Source organism: Danio rerio, chromosome 19, assembly GCF_052040795.2.
Source record: "Danio rerio strain M-AB ecotype USA chromosome 19, GRCz13ab, whole genome shotgun sequence".
NCBI lineage: Eukaryota > Metazoa > Chordata > Actinopteri > Cypriniformes > Danionidae > Danio > Danio rerio.
The window spans coordinates 33,312,060-33,332,974 of record NC_141039.2 but is presented as its reverse complement, the minus strand read 5'-3'; the positions used below and the strand labels follow the sequence as shown (position 1 = coordinate 33,332,974).

General features: G+C 36.2%; 1 protein-coding gene across 3 annotated transcripts in view; it reads right to left on the bottom strand.

The window, feature by feature from the left end:
* Window positions 1-7,474: 7,474 nt before the first annotated feature.
* Window positions 7,475-20,915, bottom strand: part of meox2b (mesenchyme homeobox 2b) — a 99,590-nt gene continuing 86,149 nt past the window's right edge. For 2 of the 3 annotated variants that reach the window (XM_087294744.1, XM_087294745.1), the window contains one exon: window positions 7,475-8,397. In XM_087294744.1, coding sequence (XP_087150870.1) covers window positions 8,176-8,397 — 222 coding nt within the window. In that variant the 3' untranslated portion in view covers window positions 7,475-8,175. The remainder of the gene's footprint in view (window positions 8,398-20,915) is intronic. The other variant, NM_001045124.1, reaches the window with a different exon arrangement.

Below are 20,915 nucleotides of genomic sequence, written 5' to 3'. Positions count from 1 at the left end.
TTATTTGAAACTTTTATAAGAATACTTTTGTTTATAACATTACAATTTGAATAGATATTCACAATAATTCAAACCCAGAGCACTTGTAAACGTTTTATGTAGCTTTAATTCAAAAGTTGTTTCTAATTACCTAAATAAACATGCACGAGTTGTCGACTTTTCACAGATGGCCCTTTTTTAATGTGTCCCACATGCATTGTGACCTGGCCTTGACCCAAACGCTTAGCAGAAACTGACAAATTCGGAGCAGACGTATCCGTACTGATTTAAATCTCTAGACATGTCTTTCACCAAGCCAGAGAACAGCATATAAAAATGCCAGCGTTTCATTACCTGCACAACCACTGCTTTTGTTTCCTTAATGAAAGACGTTCAGCCACCAGAAGGAAAATAACAACAGGCACACAGTGAACATCATCCATCAACACCTATGGTTGCGCTGAAAATGATCCTAAATCACTTTTTGCAAGGAGGCTGAGCAGACACTGAGAGCCGGTGTGGAAAACTCTTCAGTTGGGCCTTGTTTTTCTTGGCATGGCATGGAGAAATGACAACATTACCCTTCCTGCTAAAGGAAAGTTGTTCCCTGTGGGGTCAAGGTAAAGGGTTCATTCAGGATCAAACCCAAGGTATTCCAAAACAACATGCTTTTTAGTTTTGTTTTTGTGAAAAAGAGAGACAATCTTCCTCTTGCGACTTACACATTCACTGAAAAGTTTCTAGACGATCAGGAGAACAATATAAACCTGCTTATATTCTTGAATAAGTAAAATATTTAGAATTGCTTTTGTGAATAAAACCAGGATGATCTCAAAAGGAAACGCAATTTTACATTTTTGGTATACTCTAAAAAAAAAATCCATAAATGTGCAGTTTTTTTCTGGCAGCTGGGGTGCCGGAAAAATAAGTTAAATAACAGCTTTAAAATGACTAAAAAATTACTGTAAAATAACAGACTTTAAATTACTGAAAATTACTGTAAAATAACAGACTTTGAATTACTGAAAATTGCCGTAAAATAACAGACATTAAATTACTGAAAATTACTGTAAAATAACAGACATTAAATTATTGAAAATTACTGTAAAATAACAGACATTAAATTACTAAAAAATAACTGTAAAATAACAGACATTAAATGACTGAAAATTGCCGTAAAATAACAGACATTAAATTACTGAAAATAATTGTAAAATAATAGACTTTAAATTACTGAAAATTACTGTCAAATAACAGACATTAAATGACTGAAAATTGCCATAAAATAACAGACATTAAATGACTGAAAATTACTGTAAAATAGCAGACGTTAAATTCCTGAAAATTACAGTAAAATAACAGACGTTAAATTCCTGAAAATTACAGTAAAATAACAGGCATTAAATTACTAAAAAATTACAGTAAAATAACAGACATCAAATTACTGAAAATTACTGTAAATAACAAACATTAAATTACTGAAAATTGCTGTAACATAACAGACATTAAATTACTGAAAACTACTGTAAAATAACAGACATTAAATTACTGAAAGTTACTGTAAAATAACAGACCTTAAATGACTGAAAATTACCATCAAATAGCAGACATTAAATGACTGAAAATTACTGTAAAATAACAGACGTTAAATTCCTGAAAATTACAGTAAAATAACAGGCAATAAATTACTGAAAATTACAGTGAAATAACAGACATTAAATTACTGAAAATTGCTGTAAAATAACAGACATTAAATTACTGAAAATTACTGTAAAATAACAGACATTAAATTACTGAAAGTTACAGTAAAATAACAGACATTAAATCACTGAAAATTACTGTAAAATAACAGACATTAAATCACTGAAAATTACTGAAAAAAACAGACATTAAAATCACTGAAAATTACTGAAAAAAACAGACATTAAAATCACTGAAAATTACTTTAAAATAAAAGACATTAAATCACTGAAAATTACTGTAAAATAACAGACATTAAATCACTGAAAATTACTGAAAAAAACAGACATTAAAATCACTGAAAATTACTGAAAAAAACAGACATTAAAATCACTGAAAATTACTTTAAAATAAAAGACATTAAATCACTGAAAATTGCTGTAAAATAACAGACATTAAATTACAGAAAATTACTGTAAAATAACAGACATTAAATTACAGAAATTTACTGTAATATTACAGACGTTAATTTACAGAAAATTCCTGCAATTAATGTCTGTTATTTTGAAGTAAATTTCTGTAATTTAGTGGTCGTTATTTAACTTTTTTTTTTTTTTCTGACACCCCAGCTGCCGGAAAAAAACCCATAAAATTATGGATTTATTTTTTACAGTGTACAAATTTGTACAGGTTCAGTAGTACGAAAATGTGCAGTTTTTTAAAAAGAGGTGTGGCACCAAACCCCACCCCTAACTGTCATAGAGGGATAAGCAAAGCGTACTAAATTGTACAAATTATTTCCTTAACGTCCGTGATTTTATGGTAAATTTCTGTAATTTAGCTTTCATTATTTTACCTTTTGTTCCGACACCCCAGCTGACAACATATGATTTTGGTTAATTGTAACTCATTCATTCATTTATTTTCTTTTCAGCTTTGTCTCTTTATTAATCTGGGGTCGCCACAGCGGAATGAAACATAAACTTATCCAGCTCATGCTTTACATGTTGCCCTTTCAGCCGCAACCCATCACTGGGAAACATCCATACACTCTCATTTAAACAAATACACTACGGACAATTAAGCCTACCCACTTCACCTATACCACATGCCTTTTGAACTTGTGGGGGAAACCGGAGCACCCCGAGAAAACCCACGCGAACACTAGGAGAACATGCAAACTCCACACAGAAACGCCAACTGACCCAGCCAAGGCTCGAACCAGCAACCTTCTTACTGTAGGGCAAACATGCTACCCACTGTGCTACAGCCTTAATTTATAACTTATTAAACTGGGTTTGTCATGTTCCAACTTAATTGAATGAGTTAACAAAGTTCTTTTAAGTCAGTTTAACATAATATAAATTCAAATGACTCATAAAGGTTATTTGATTCAGCTTGAAAATGTACAGCAACCATTATTTTTTTTACTGTGTAGTTTTACAGCTTAGTTTTTACTGTAATTTACGATACCAACCCAAACAACATATCACGTCAAGCTATTAAAAACTTGAAGTTTGCAATATCAAAATTTGTTGGACAAGGATGAAGTTCACATAACGCAATTCAAAAGCATTAATAAATGTTAATTTACGTGTATTTTTTTACAGTGTTTATCAATTTCTTTTAAAGTATGACCCTTTTTTGCAAAAACAAAACATATTTCAAATAACCAACCAGCTCAGATTCCCATTGAATACTCCACCATAGAAATACTATTAATATAAATAATACAAATACCTTTTAGCTGTCAATTCTGACTTTCTCACTTTGCTAGTTTCTACATAAGAATTTAGCCTTTTTTGTAAAATGACGAGTTTATATTGAACTGAGTTGAATATATCTTTCATGCCGTTCATGCTAGAACATAAATTACATTAACTAATGGAACACTCTAAGTTGACCATACAAAGTCTATGGGAATGTCCCACTAAAGAGTAAACAAAATGAATAACTAAGAAAGGGTGAGTAAAGGAATAATCCATACACAATAAAAATTCTGTGAATAAATATGTCAACGGCGGTTCATTCCGCTGTGGCAAACCCCTGATGAATAAAGGGACTAAACTGAAGGAACAAGAATAAATGAAAATGTCAACACTAACCAACACATTAGGTTGCTATTGATGATCATTCTTTTCTGCATAAGTACATTTTCCAAAATAGCTTCTCTTTTTGTTCAATGTGGAGAACAATTATTGTTAGATTTGTTTAAGGTGCCACCCAATAATAATAATAATAAATTATTCCATAAATAATGACAATATCTTAAAGAATGTTGGTAATCAAACAGTGCAGATTCGTATTGATTTCCATTATATTTTAGACCATATACAGTGGAAGAAAGCTGGAATCGAAACTGCTTTGTTTACAACATTTTTCCAAATATCTTATTTTGTTTTCAACTAGAACGCCACAAGGGTCAGTAAATTTGAGTTAACAGTAACAGTCCTCTCAAAAATAAAAAAGGTCATCTTTTACAATCATTTCGTTCCAAATATTTTCAATCTGTTGGTATAAATTTGGCTCCCATTTACATCTTTTTTAAAACTATGCAAATGAAAGTCTATGGGATTCGAAACTTGATTAAATTACCAACATGCTTTACTTTTGTTCCACAAAGGAAAAATCAATCACAAAGGTTTGGACTGACATGAAGTGGAGTAAATATTTTCGAAATCCTCCTCCTTTACACATGTTTTTAAAGTGGTTGTAAAGAAAGAAACATCATTTGAGCAGCAAATCAACCAAAATCATAAGAAAGCTGTGTTTGTTTGGACAGAAAAATCATAAAAGAGTCTTCCTTGTTTACCTGTGCTAGTCTGCGCTCTGCTTTGTTTGCGATCCGTGGTGTATTTTTCATACCTAAGTCATGTTTGTCCTGATTTGTGTTTATTTGCTCGTGTTTTTATTGATTTGTCTGTTTGGGAGCGCATTTGACGGGCTACATTCATCATGTGTTGTTTAGACACGGCTGTGATCAGTGCAGCTGGGTGCTTGGCAGGGTTTGAGGGGGTCATAAATATATTTCCCATTCATTTCGCAAAGCCACGAATTGTTTCCCCAAGGGGATCGTTCTTCGTCTCACTTTGATCACAGTATATCATACACAAACATCTAAATCGGATGGCTAATCAAAAACGTCTTCCACAGAGGGAAAATGCATGGCTGGCTTCGACCACAACTGAAAACAAATCCACTTAGCCTGGGTTTTGCCTATGTGTCAAGGGGAACGGCGAAGCCACAAATCAAACCAGTCCAAACTTCTGCAGCTATCGAATCACCAGCTGCTCTCTTATATGACCGAAGACGCTCCAGAAGTTGGCCGACACGATAAAGCGTCAGCCCAGAAATTAAAATGCTAACTCACGTGCTCTTCACAGATAGCCAAACCATAATATTAGTCCTTCGACATGGCTTTCCATAACATTTACATCACATGATCCTCTTCAGCGTTTTGGTAGGATTTACATTGTAAACAGTGGTGTAAATTAACAAATTACAAATACTTAAATTAACTGAATAGTTTTTCTCATGAATTGTAATTCACTAAGTAGTTTTAAAATTGTGTACTTTTACTTTCCCTTGAACCTGAAGTCACTACATTATTATTTAGTGTCTATGGGGATAAGAAAATCTGTCGTGTGATTCCTGTCCAATCAAATAGCACATAGAAGGCAAATCGCATCATAATGAACTACCTCAAGACGTGAGCCATTTATAATAGCAGCAAACTGTTTGGAAGTATTAAAAGTGTCCAAGAAGATGTCCAAAATTTTTACAATCATTGACCCAGAGAGTGTTTAGATGCATGTCACTGATAAGATGACGACAGATGTTTACTTTATGTTGACTAAAATGGCCTTAAACACCCAGCAGGCACAAGACGTCAATATGGCATCAGATTGACATTGTAACCCAATGTCGTGAGGATGTTGCATTTTGTTTGGAAATGAAAATCGTTTTACGTCACAATTGAATGTCAGGCTGACATCAATGTCCAACAGCCAACCTAAAATCAACCAAATATGAACATCTAATGACATTACAGCTTGACGATGTGTCAACATTACCACTATCACATGCTGAATTTTGGTAGCCATACCTGATGAATAAATGTCAGTATTTGACGTCAATATGATGTTGGTTTAAGACATTGGCAACGTTGGATTTTGGTCACTTTACAACACAACCTAAAATCAACCAAATATCAACATCATTCGACGTTTTTAGGACATTAAAATAACATTGTCTTTCGACGCGGACTAGACTTTGACTTCTGGTCACCTGACATCACAACCTAAATCTAACCTAATATTAACATCTTATTATATTGTGTGCCTTCTGGGCAATCACTAAATGCACTACAGAATGTTACGTTTACACACGTCCACAAATTACATGTAAATGCATCAGCTTTTTACAGCGAAAAACTCACTACTCTTGAGTATGAAAGTTCTGCTTTTATTCATACTTTCAGTAATATTTAATTAAAACATACTTTTACTCTACTTGCACTACATTTTTAAGCGAGTAATGGTACTTTTACTTGAGTTTGATTTGTCAGTACTGAATATTAAAGCTAATTTTTTTTATTAAATGTATTCTTTTTGTGCACTTAATTGAGAAATTTAATCCAGAAAGTCATAAAAATTCATGAAAACTTTTGTTTATACAAGGTAAATAAGAGACATGAACTATGTTGTAAACTTCATCTGAAAAAACTCAACTTGAACTTAGAGTTCATTAATACAGTTGAAGGCAAAATGATTAGCCCTTCTGTGAAATTTTCTACAGTAAGTGCTGTTTAACAGAGCAAAAAACAGTTAACATTTTTTCTTCTGGAGAAAGTCTTATTTCTTTTATAGTCTGGCTGGAATAAAAGCAGTTTTAAAAGTTTAAAAACAATTTTGAAGGTCAATATTATAAGCCTCGGCTAAAGAATTAGTATTTTTTGGGGGGGATTAGCTACACAACAAACCGCTTTTGTCCAATGACACCTAATAAACCTAACTTACCTAGTTAACCTAATTAATCTATAAGCTTTTAAACTGCACTTTAAGCTGAATACTAATACCTGGTGAAATATTATGTATTGTCATCATGCTAAAGACAAAGAAATGAATTCATTAATTTCCCTTTGGCTTAGTCTCTAATTATCACAGGTCACCACAGTAGAATGCACTGCCAACTAATTCAGCATATGTTTTTCAGCAGTGGATGCCCTTACAGCCACAACCCCGTAATGGGAAACACCCATACACTTTCCCATTCACACACACACTTATACACTACGGCCAATTTAGTTCATCCAATTCACCTATAGCGCATGTCTTTGGACCTTGTTTGAAATCTTCTCTCCATTAAACAGCACTTATGAAATATTTTTAAACTAATTAGAATTTCACAAGAGGGCTAATAATTTTGACTTCAACTGTACAATACAATTCAATAGTCTGGGGTCAGTGTTTTTAAGTTAAATTTTACTTAAAATGCATTTCTTCAGTATATTTGCATTCGGTTATTCAATAAAGTTAAAGACAATTATAATGTCATATTTTTTTTTAAATATATGCTGTTCCTTTGAACTGTTCATCAAAAGTAAAAGAATTTTTTTTTGTAATAATAATAATAATAAATATTCCTTGATGCTTCAAGCTAAACTCTTAAAAATAAAAGTTCCGTAAAAGAATCACTGTAAACTCTCTTTTTGTAATCTTTAATTATTTATATGAAAATAGCAGAAAACCTATTATAATGTGTCTGTCTGTTTTGCATTTTACTGTAAAACCCTTTAAAAAAATCCAACCAAGTGTTGATTTGTAATGTTTTTTTAATAACTCAGTGATCATTGAACATTTGCAGTCAGTAAGTAAACAAGTCTTCGGCAAGGTAAGTGAAAATATACCCATTCTATATAATTTCCCCCCTACTGTCCATCTACAGTAAACTAAACCCAAATGCACCAATATTGTGGAAAACTAATCAAAAAATGAAATCTGTGGGAGTCTAAAAATGACTCCATCAGTAAACACAAAAATATGCTGCAATTTGCATTTTCCTTTGTTTCTTTACAAACAGACTAGGAAAATACTTCACCTATGCTGTCACAGATTATGTAAAAATGTGATTTTGGCAATCATGGTAATAGGTTTTATCAAAAAAACTGTCTAAATACAGTAGCAATCAGTTAAGGAAAAACAACTAAAAATAAAACAGTGCAAAAAATCCTCTTTAAGGCACTCGTATGGAATGTTTACAACATCCAACCTTACATTTATTTACAAAGTCAATCTCAAGAATCAAACGTGTATAAAACCCAAAGTCTCTTCAAAAGTACGACCACCATTAAACCCCCTTTTAACTCGACTAATCTACCAAATTAAGACCCTGCGAGCATCTGTTTCACAGACCAAGAACAAACCCGAAATCACTCAGACTGAAATAACCTGTGCTCGTTGTTAATGGAGAACCAACACAGCTGATTCCTGAGGAGATTGTCCAGACTTGCGGGCATCATAAATGTGCATGATCGGAGCTCTGATCGCTGTCGTGACTGTCGTCCTCATTGCTGGGAGAGCCGATAGGATGATGGAGTCCCACCATCGGGGAGAATTCAGAGGGTAAGAGAGTCCCTTTCTTTACGTTCACCAGCTCTTTCTCTCTAGCGGCGGCTCCCTGTTGACCTCCTTTCACCCGCTTCCACTTCATCCGTCTGTTCTGGAACCAGACCTTCACCTACGTGCAGAGCAAATGATGTTAATGTGGTCACAGAAAGTGTAGAAAAAGGTTAAGATGGCTGAACTCTAATAGGCAGAATTAAAATAAAACTAAATTCTAAGAAACATTAAAATTGATTTTGTTTTCATAATTCATTGTAATGCATTGAGTTTCTCAGGTGTGTGTGTGTGGGGGGGTACTTTTTACCAATTTTACCGTAAATATACAGACTAAATTATTACATTTTTACAGTTTATATTATATGTTAGGTATGTTTAGAATAATATGCAATTGCACTTTGAGCTGAATACTGGTGTCTTGCAAAGTAGCTAGTAAAATATAATGTACTGTCATCATGTCAAAGACAAAGAAAAGGAAAAATAATGCCTAGTACATTTTACCATGAATTACTGAAAACAAGTTTTTACACAAAGAGTTTACCAAGAGTTTATATAACAGAATGTTTCGTCAGGCATATTTAGAGTCATATGTGTGATACAGTTGAAATCACAATTATTAAGCCCCCTTTTATTTCTATTTTTCTTTGTTAAATATTTCCCAAATGATGTTTAACAGAGCAAGGAAATTTTCACAGTATGTCTGATAATATCTTTTCTTCTGGAGAAAGTCTTAATTGTTTTATTTTGGCTAAAATAAAAACAATTTTTTAATAAAATAAAAAAAAAACATTTTAATGTCAAAATTATTAGCCCCTTTAGGCTATATTTTTTCAATAGTCTACAGAACAAACCATCGTTAACCTAATTAACCTAATGAAGCATGTCACTTTAAGCTGTATAAAAGTCTCTTGAAAAACATCTAGTAAAATATTATGTACTGTCATCATGAAAAAGATAAAATAAATCAGTTATAAGAAATAATTTATTAAAACCATTATGTTTAGAAATGTGTTGAAAAAAAATCTCTCCCTTAAACAGAAATTGGGGAACAAAATAAATAGGGGGTCTAATAATTTTGATTGCAACTGTATATTAATGCTCTTAAGGATCCCAGTACAATCTCAAACAAATAAATTCACTGACATTGTATGATTTTAAATCTTTATACTTGACACTTTGAATGATTTATTATATATTATATGTAATTTATTATATAATACAATATGATCACATTTTCCTAAATGTAAATATATATATATATATATATATATATATATATATATATATATATATATATATATATATATATATATATATATATATATATATATATATATATATATATATATTTAAGTACAGGTAAGAATAAGTGTGTATAATTTTTTATATTTTAACTGTTACATAATTTTCCGGTTACCCTGAACATTAAAATTGACACTTTATTGGCATTTAATACGTTTTGTTGAGTTTTTGTTATTTTAGATTTATTGATAAGCAAGTAGCAAACATAACTTAAATTCAATTAAATAATTGAACTAATTAAAAAAATGATAATATAATTTTGCATATATTTTATTATATTTTGCATAAATTTAATATATTTTATTGTCATATTTTTATTTGATCATTTATTATGTATTTATTGCTAACATAAGGTTATCAGCAAACAATATGACAAATAATAGACAAATAGAAGTTTTTGAATTATTAATTTTTTTTTCAAAATGTTTGGCAGAGCTGTTATTCAGTAGTCAATTACACACAATGTTTACATGACTTGAGTATCTTAGCAACGCAGACGTCCAAGATCTGCATCAGGGAAACTCAACGCCACTTTGTGCGACCGCATGTTAGGGTGTGTGTTATAGCACTTTCCAGAAAGACTTGTTTTGGCACACAGACCCCGCTCTAAAACCACCATCGAGCCCCTCTGTATCTTCATACGTGTGCATGTGTATCAGATTGGATGAGTGACAGATTTAAAGCTTTTGCCAACACAGCACTCAGATCCCACACATACAGACCACATACATAAACCAAGTAAAACACCTCATTTCAGATCTGCTTTTAATCTTTAAGCTTCCCCATATGGTACTTTTTTGTTTTTTATCCTGGCTAAAATATATGCTAAGTATATTTTAAACTGTGAGGCTCAATGAACTCAAAGACTTTTGGTGCTTGTTCAAACTACTTGTTTAAAATGAGTAGAAACGACACAATTCTTACGATTTTTTGGGAGGACAACTTAATCGTTTATATTGAATCTACTTGTTGAATCTACTTTTTGTAAAGACGATTAATAAATTTGTGCTGTGACAGCTTTTTTTCAAATAATAAAAAATATGTTACTTTCAGCCTATGTTATGTACGGATTTTAAAATACAGCCGATTTTGTCTGTTAAAAATGACCTTTCCTATTTTTATTTTTGCTTTAAATATTTCGGACATTAAAAAAGATTTTCTTCAAATGTATTTTTATAGAAATAATTTGGCTAAATACATATTATTAAATACGTATTTAAAAAAAAAAGACATGGCCATAAGTGTTTTTTTTTTTTTTTCTTTTGTAGAATATACATATAAAGTGCTCAGCATATTGAGTACACCCCGTTTTGAAAATGAATATTTTTATCAATTTCTCAGTGAATGCAGGCAATCTGCATTTAAACAAAACAGATTTATTAAACAGATATATTTATTAAAATAATATTTTAGTCAACAAACATATTTTGAAATTGAAAGATACTACAACTAAATTCAAGCAAAATATTGAAAAAAAAACACAATTTCAATAATTTTTTTCCCTCTTTTTAAAATGTGTATTAAATATTTTTTCTATAACACAAATTTGGGTGTACAGATTTTTGGACCGTTATCATAAGTTATTTCATTAGATTAGCTCCAGATTTGGCTAATGTATATGCACAGATATAATATTGTATAGCTTCCTATTAAAAATATGAATTTAAAAAATAGATTTGTGAGGGCTGTACTTATATATGCTGAGCACTGTATACACCCATCAGCTATTTTAAAATGCATTTCAGGGTCAAGAAAACAATGTAGATTAAGATCTAAAGTATCCATTATATAAAATAAAACATGATCTAAACTAATTCCAGTCTAAAATAGTTTGAGGTAACAGAAATATATAATATTATTTGTCTCATTTTTGTCTGATAAAATGACTTTTCTTTATTTTTTATTTTTGCTTCAAATATTTCGGACATCAAATAAGATTTTCTTCAATTATTACATTAATGTATTTTCTTCTAAATAATTACATGGCATGAATGTTTTTTTTTCTTTTTTTTGTAGAATATTTAAATAAGTTGCTCAGCATAACTGACTATACCCCGTTTTGAAAATAAATAATGAATGTTTATCCATTTCTCAGTAAATGCAGGCAATGTTTTTTTCATGCATTTAAACAAAACAGATTTATTAAACAGATATATTTGTTAAAATAATATTTTATTTACCAAACATATTTAGAAATTGATAGATAAAACATTAAAACAATTAAATTCGAGCATAATATTGCAAAAACTAATGACAAATCTCATGTGAATTTTTCAATTTCTTTCCTTTTTTCTTGATTTTTCTCTTTTTTAAATTTGTATTTAATATTTTTTTATTACATATAAATTTTTATAGTAATAGTTTTTAGACCGTTTTTGTAAGTTATTTTGTTAGATAAATTCCAGATTTGGCTTCAGTACTGACTAAACTATAGTATATGCACAAACATAATATTGTATAGCTTCCTATTACAGGGTTTCTGCAGGTTTCACCAAGTTAAATTTAGGACTTTTAAAGACATTTTCAAGGCCATTATAAAACAGCCCAGAAGGAAAAGATTGTTATTTTCATTCATTCATTTTCTTGTCGGCTTAGTCCCTTTATTAATCAGGGGTCGCCACAGCGGAATGAACCGCCAACTTATCCAGCACGTTTTTACGCAGCGGATGACCTTCCAGCCGCAACCCATCTCTGGGAAACATCCACACAAACACTCATACACTACAGACAATTTAGCCTACCCAATTCACCTGTAGCGCATGTCTTTGGACTGTGGGGGAAACCAGAGCACCCTGAGGAAACCCACGCTAACGCAGGGAGAACATGCAAACTCCACACAGAAACGCCAACTGAGCGGAGGCTCGAACCAGCAACCCAGCGACATTCTTGCTGTGAGGCGTCAGCACTACCTACTGCGCCACAGCGTCGCCTAGATTGTTATTTGACCTATCAAAAAAATATTAAATTAATATATTAAAAAATACATTTAATAGTACAAGAATAATTGAATTTAAAAAAATATATATTTGAGACATTTCTTAGCAAAAGATTTAAAACATTGTGTAAAAACAAGCAAGCTCTACTTGTATCCACACACTTTTTTTTTCAAAATAAACTTTCTTTAAAATAAAAAAATAACAATAATTAAAGCTGCAAGCAGCGATGATAGGGACCTCGCACCCGGGCTCACCGCCGCCCGGTGACCTTACGATGACAGAGAACAGCGAACAATAATAATTTAAGCCAATATATTAAAAAAATCTAAGAAAATAACAGATTTATGCTAAACTTCCTCCTGTCAGCAGGTGGCGATATAACTGTGACTTAAGATTGGCATGTAGATGTCTTCCGGAGAGGAATCTTATCAACCATGTGAAGTTTCAGGCACATGGTACATTGTGTGGCTGAGTTATAAGCCAAACTACCTTCTGCCAGCAGGTGGCGCTATGAAAGACTAAATATTATTATGTAGATGTGTTTAGGAGAGGACTTTCATCAACCATGTGACATTTTAGGCAGATCTGACATTGTGTGGCCGAGTTACAGGCCAAAATTTCTTCTGCCAGCAGATGGTGCTATGACTCTGACTCAATATTATTATGTAGATGTGTTTAGGAGAGGACTTTCATCAACCATGTGACATTTTAGGCAGATCGGACATTGTGTGGCCGAGTTACAAGCCAATCTACCTTCTGCTAGCAGGTGGCGCTATGACTGACTCAATATTGTTATGTAGATATGTTCAGGAGAGGACTTTTATCAATCATGTGAAGTTTCAGGCAGATCGGACATTGTGTGGTTGAGTTATAAGGACTTCCTGTTCCATGGCGAAGCGTTAAGGTTTGTCATGCCACCACAGACACGCCCCTTTGCAAAAACTCTACATCTTCACAATATATCATCGCTAGAGCTTTCAGATGACACGACTCTATTTTGGTGCTGATACGGGAAAGTTTGTGGGAGGAGTTTGTTATAGTGTCAAACATGTCATTTCCTGTGGCCAGCAGGTGGCGCTATAACTGTAACTGGATATCGGCACGTAAACCTGATCAGGTCAGGACTGTTATTAAATGTGTGAATTTTGAGGCAGATCGAATATTGCATGCCAGAGTTATAAAGACTTCCTGTTTTGTGGCGAATCATCAAAGTTTGGGAGGCCGCCACGGACACGCCCATCGATGAAAACTCTAAAGCTTCGCAATTTAACATCACCAAGGCTTTAAGATAACAAAACCCAATTTTGGTGTTTATCAGATAAAATCCCTAGGAGGAGTTCGTTAAAATACAACGCCTGAAAATGGCAAAAGCGCCACTTTTTCGCCACAGGACGTTAAAAATATCCGACTTCCTGTTGGGTTTGAGATATGGCTCCAAGAGACTTTTTCGTATGTTTTGCCATGTTTGAGGTGTGTGCCAATTTTTGTGCATGTGCGTGATTCGTGGATCGGGGGCTTGTCCGTTTAATTTTTCTAGGTGGCGCTGTCGAGTCATTTTGCCACGCCCACTTCAATATTGTTATGTGGATGTGTTCAAGAGATGACGTTTATCAACCATGTGAAGTTTCAGGCAGATCGGACATTGTGTGGTTGAGTTATAAGGACTTCCTGTTCCATGGCGAAGCGTTGAGGTTTGTCATGTCGCCACGGACACGCCCCTCTGCGAAAACTCTAGATCTTCACAATATATCATCGCTAGAGCTTTCAGATAACACAACCCAATTTTGGTGTTGATACGATAAAATTTGTGGGAGGAGATTATAACTCCGTAAATCATGTCATTTCCTGTGGCCAGCAGGTGGCGCTATAACTGTATCTGGATATTGGCATGTAAACGTGTTCAGGTCAGGACTCTTATCAAACGTGTGAATTTTGAGGCAGATCGGATTATGCATGCCTGAGTTATAACGACTTCCTGTTTTGTGGCGAATCGTCAAAGTTTGCGAGGCCGCCACGGACACGCCCATCGATGAAAACTCTAAAGCTTCGCAATTTAACATCGCCAAGGCCTTTAGATGACAAAACCCAATTTTGGTGTCGATCGGATAAAATCCCTAGGAGGAGTTCGTTAAAATACAATGCCTGGAAATGGCAAAAAAGCCACTTTTTCGCCGCAGGAAGTCAAAAATATCCGACTTCCTGTTGGGTTTGAGATATGGCTCTAAGAGACTTTTTCGTATGTTTTAGCGTGTTTGAGGTGTGTGCCAATTTTCGTGCATGTGCGTGATTCGTGGATCGGGGGCTCGTCCGTTTAATTTTTCTAGGTGGCGCTGTTGAGTCATTTTGCCACGCCCACTTCCGAAGCCCATAACAAACGTAAATTTTCGCCACTTCTGAGGTGTGTGCAAAGTTTCGTGAGTTTTCGGGCATGTTTAGCCCCTCAAAACCGCGATTCATTCCGCGGAAGAAGAAGAAGAAGAATAATAATTAAAGCTGCAAGCAGCGATGATAGGGACCTCGCACCCGGGCTCACCGCCGCCCGGTGGCCTCAGGACGACAGAGAACAGTGAACAATAACAATTTAAGCCGATAAATATAAAAAAACCTGAGAAATCCACAGATTTATGCCAAACTTCCTCCTGTCAGCAGGTGGCGCTATGACTGTGACAGTATTGTCATGTAGATGTCTTCAGGAGAAGACTTTTATCAACCATGTGAAGTTTCAGGCAGATCGGACATTGTGTGGCTGAGTTAAAAGCCAAACTACCTGTTGCCAGCAGGTGGCGCTATGACTGTGACTCAATATTGGCATGTAGATGTCTTCAGGAGAGGACTTTTATCAACCCTGTGAAGTTTCAGGCTGATTGGACATTGTGTGGCTGAGTTATAAGCAAAACTACCTTCTGTCACTAGGTGGCGCTATGACTGACTCAATATTGGCATTTAGATGTCTTCAGGAGAGGAATTTAATCAACCGTGTGAAGTTTCAGGCAGATCAGACATTGTGTGGTTGAGTTATAAGGACTTCCTTTTTCATGGCGAAGCGTTGAGGTTTGTCATGCCGCCACGGACACGCCCCTCTGCAAAAACTCTAGATCTTCACAATATATCATCGCTTGAGCTTTCAGATACACAACCAACCAAATTTGGTGCTGATATAAAAACATTTGTGGGATGAGTTTATTACTTTGTAAATCATGACATTTCCTGTGGTCAGCAGGTGGCGCTATAACTGTATCTGAATATCGGCATGTAAACTTGTTCTGGTCTGGACTCTTATTAAACATGTAAATTTTGAGGCAGATCGGATAATGCATGCCTGAGTTATAATGACTTCCGGTTTTGTGGCGAATCGTTAAAGTTTGTGAGGCCGCCACGGACACGCCCATCGACAAAACCTCTAAAGCTTCGCAATTTAACATCGCCAAGGCCTTTAGATGACAAAACCCAATTTTGGTGTCGATAGCATAAAATCCCTTGGAGGAGTTCGTTAAGATACAAAGCCTGGAAATGGCAAAAATGCCACTTATTTGCCGCAGGAAGTTAAAAATATCCGACTTCCTGTTGGGTTTGAGATATGGCTCCAAGAGACTTTTTCGTATGTTTTGGCATGTTTGAGGTGTGTGCCAATTTTCGTGCATGTGCGTGATTCGTAGATTAGGGGCTCGTCCATTTAATTTTTATAGGTGGCGCTGTCGAGTCATTTTGCCACGCCCGCTTCATTATTGTTATGAGGATGTGTTCAGGAGAAGACTTTTATCCACCATGTGAAGTTTCAGGCAGATCGGACATTGTGTGCTTGAGTTATAAGGACTTCCTGTTCCTTGGCGAAGCGTTGAGGTTTGTCATGCCGCCACGGACACGCCCCTCTGCAAAAACTCTAGATCTTCACAATATATCATCGCTAGGGCTTTTAGATAACACAACCCAAATTTGGTGCTGATACAAAAAAAATTTGTGGGAGGAGTTTGTTACGATGTAAAACATGTCATTTCCTGTGGCCAGCAGGTGGCGCTATAACTGTATTTGGATATTGGCATGTAAACTTGTTCAGGTCAGGACTCTTATCAAACGTGTGAATTTTGAGGCAGATCTGATAATGCATGCCAGAGTTATAAAGACTTCCTGTTTTGTGGCGAATCGTCAAAGTTTGCGAGGCCGCCACAGACACGCCCATCGACGAAAACTCTAAAGCTTCGCAATTTAACATCGACAAGGCCTTTAGATGACAAAACCCAATTTTGGTGTCGATAGCATAAAATCCCTAGGAGGAGTTCGTTAAAATACAACGCCTGGAAATGGCAAAAACGCCACTTTTTCGTCGCAGGAAGTCAAAAATATCCAACTTCCTGTTGGGTTTGAGATATGGCTCCAAGAGACTTTTTTGTATGTTTTGGCATGTTTGAGGTGTGTGCCAATTTTCGTGCATGTGCGTGATTCGTGGATCGGGGGCTTGTCTGTTTAATTTTTCTAGGTGGCGCTGTCGAGTCATTTTGCCACGCCCACTTCCGAAGACCATAAAAAACGTAAATTTTCGCCACTTCTAAGGCGTGTGCAAAGTTGCGTGAGTTTTCGGGCTTGTTTAGCCCCTCAAAATCGCGATTCATTGGAGAGAAGAATAATAATAATAATAAACGGAGCAATTCCAATAGGGCCTTGCACCGTTCGGTGCTCGGTCCCTAATAATAATAATAATAATAATAATAATAATAAACGGAGCAATTCCAATAGGGCCTACGCACCGTTTCGGTGCTCGGTCCCTAATTAAAGCTGCAAGCAGCGATGAAAGGGACCTCGCACCCAGGCTCACCGCCACCCGGTAGCCTCAGGATGACAGAGAACAGCGAACAATATTAATTTCAGCCGATATATATAAAGAACCTGAGAAAAATCACAGATTTATGCCAAACTTCCTCCTGTCAGCAGGTGGCGCTATAACTGTGACTCAAGATCGGCATGTAGATGTCTTTAGGAGAGGCATCTCATCTAACCTGTGAATTTTCAGGCAGATCGGACATTGTGTGGCTGAGTTATAAGCCAAACTACCTTCTGCCAGCAGGTGGCGCTATGACTGACTCAATATTGTTATGTGGATGTGTTCAGGAGTGGACTTTTATCAACCATGTGAAGTTTCAGGCAGATATGAGATTGTGTGGAGATTGTGTTATAAGACAAACTACATTCTGCCAGCAGGTGGCGCTATTAAAGACTCAATATTATTATGTAGATGTGCTCAGGAGAGGACTTTTATCAACCATGTGAAGTTTCAGGCAGATCGGACATTGTGTGGCTGAGTTATAAGCCAAACTACCTTCTGCCAGCAGGTGGCGCTATGACTGACTCAATATTGTTATGTATATTTGTTCAGGAGAGGACTTTTATCAACCATGTGAAGTTTCAGGCAGATCAGACATTGTGTGGTTGAGTTATAAGAACTTCCTGTTCCATGGCGAAGCGTTGAGGTTTGTCATGCCGCCACGGACACGCCCCTCTTCAAAAACTCTAGATCTTCACAATATATCATCGCTTGAGCTTTCAGATAACACAACCCAAATTTGGTGCTGATACGAAAAAATTTGTGGAAGGAGTTTATTACTCTGTAAATCATGACATTTCCCGTGGCCAGCAGGTGGCGCTATAACTGTATCTGGATATTGGCATGTAAACATGTTCTGGTCTGGACTTATATTAAACATGTGAATTTTGAGGCAGATCGGATAATGCATGCCTGAGTTATAATCACGTCCGGTTTTGTGGCGAATCGTCAAAGTTTGCGAGGCCGCCACGGACACGCCCATCGACAAAACCTCTAAAGCTTCGCAATTTAACATCGCCAAGGCCTTTAGATGACAAAACCCAATTTTGGTGTCGATAGGATAAAATCCCTAGGAGGAGTTCGTTAAGATACAAAGCCTGGAAATGGCAAAAATGCCACTTATTTGCCGCAGGAAGTTAAAAATATCCGACTTCCTCTTGGGTTTGAGATATGGCTCCAAGAGACTTTTTCGTATGTTTTGACGTGTTTGAGGTGTGTGCCAATTTTCGTGCATGTGCGTGATTCGTAGATCAGGGGCTCGTCCGTTTAATTTTTATAGGTGGCGCTGTCGAGTCATTTTGCCACGCCCACTTCAATTTTGTTATGGGGATGTGTTCAGGAGAGGACTTTTATCAACCATCTGAAGTTTTAGGCAGATTGGACATTGTGTGGTTGAGTTATAATAACTTCCTGTTCCATGGCGTAGCGTTGAGGTTTGTCATGCCGCCACGGACACACCCCTCTGCAAAAACTCTAGATCTTCACAATATATCATCGCTAGGGCTTTCAGATAACACCACTCAAATTTGGTGCGGACACGAAAAAATTTGTGGGAGGAGTTTGTTACGATGTAAAACATGTCATTTCCTGTAGCCAGCAGGTGGCGCTATAACTGTATCTGGATATCGGCAAGTACACGTGTTCAGGTTAGGACTCTTATCAAACGTGTGAATTTTGAGGCAGATCTGATAATGCATGCCTGAGTTATAACGACTTCCTGTTTTGTGGCGAATCGTCAAAGTTTGCGAGGCCGCCACGGACACGCCCATCAACAAAAACTCTAAAGCTTCGCAATTTAACATCGCCAAGGCCTTTAGATGACAAAACCCAATTTTGGTGTCGATCGGATAAAATCCCTAGGAGGAGTTCGTTAAAATACAACGCCTGGAAATGGCAAAAACGCCACTTTTTCGCGGCAGGAAGTCAAAAATATCCGACTTCCTGTTGGGTTTGAGATATGGCTCCAAGAGACTTTTTCGTATGTTTTGGTGTGTTTGAGGTGTGTACCAATTTTCGTGCATGTGCGTGATTCGTGGATCGGGGGCTCGTCCGTTTAATTTTTCTAGGTGGCGCTGTCGAGTCATTTTGCCACGCCCACTTCCGAAGCCCATAAAAAACGTAAATTTTCGCTACTTCTGAGGCGTGTGCAAAGTTGCGTGAGTTTTCGGGCATGGTAAGGCCCTCAAAATCGCGATTCATTGGAGAGAAGAATAATAATAATTAAAGCTGCAAGCAGCGATGATAGGGACCTCGCACCCGGGCTCACCGCCGCCCGGTGACCTTACGATGACAAAGAACAGCGAACAATAATAATTTAAGCCAATATATTTTTAAAAATCAAAGAAAATCACAGATTTATGCCAAATTTCCTCCTGTCAGCAGGTGGCGCTATAACTGTGACTCAAGATTGGCATGTAGATGTCTTCCGGAGAGTAATCTTATCAACCATGTGAAGTTTCAGGCACATGGGACATTGTGTGGCTGAGTTATAAGCCAAACTACCTTCTGCCAGCAGGTGGCGTTATGACTGACTCAATATTGTTATGTGGATGTGTTCAGGAGTGGACTTTTATCAACCATGTGAAGTTTCAGGCAGATCAGAGATTGTGTGGAGATTGTGTTTTAAGACAAACTACATTCTGCCAGCAGGTGGCGCTATGAAAGACTCAATATTATTACGTAGATGTGTTTAGGAGAGGACTTTCATCAATCATGTGACATTTTAGGCAGATCGGACATTGTGTGGCCGAGTTACAAGCCAAACTACCTTCTGCCAGCAGGTGGCGCTATGACTGACTCAATATTGTTATGTGGATGTGTTCAGGAGAGGACTTTTATCAATCATGTGAAGTTTCAGGCAGATCAGACATTGTGTGGTTGAGTTATAAGAAATTCCTGTTCCATGGCGAAGCGTTGAGGTTTGTCATGCCACCACAGACACGCCCTTCTGCAAAAACTCTAGATCTTCACAATATATCATCGCTAGAGCTTTCAGATGACACCACTCTATTTTGGTGCTGATACGGGAAAGTTTGTGGGAGGAGTTTGTTACAGTGTCAAACATGACACTTCCTGTGGCCAGCAGGTGGCGCTATAGCTGTAACTGGATATCGGCACGTAAACCTGATCAGGTCAGGACTGTTATTAAATGTGTGAATTTTGAGGCAGATCGAATATTGCATGCCAGAGTTATAACGTCTTCCTGTTTTGTGGCGAATCATCAAAGTTTGCGAGGCCGCCACGGACATGCCCATCGATGAAAACTCTAAAGCTTCGCAATTTAACATCACCAAGGCTTTAAGATGACAAAACCCAATTTTGGTGTTTATCAGATAAAATCCCTAGGAGGAGTTCGTTAAAATACAACGCCTGGAAATGGCAAAAGCGCCACTTTTTCGCCACAGGAAGTTAAAAATATCCAACTTCCTGTTGGGTTTGAGATATGGCTCCAAGAGACTTTTTCGTATGTTTTGCCATGTTTGAGGTGTGTGCCAATTTTTGTGCATGTGCGTGATTCGTAGTTCGGGGGCTCGTCCGTTTAATTTTTCTAGGTGGCGCTGTCGAGTCATTTTGCCACGCCCA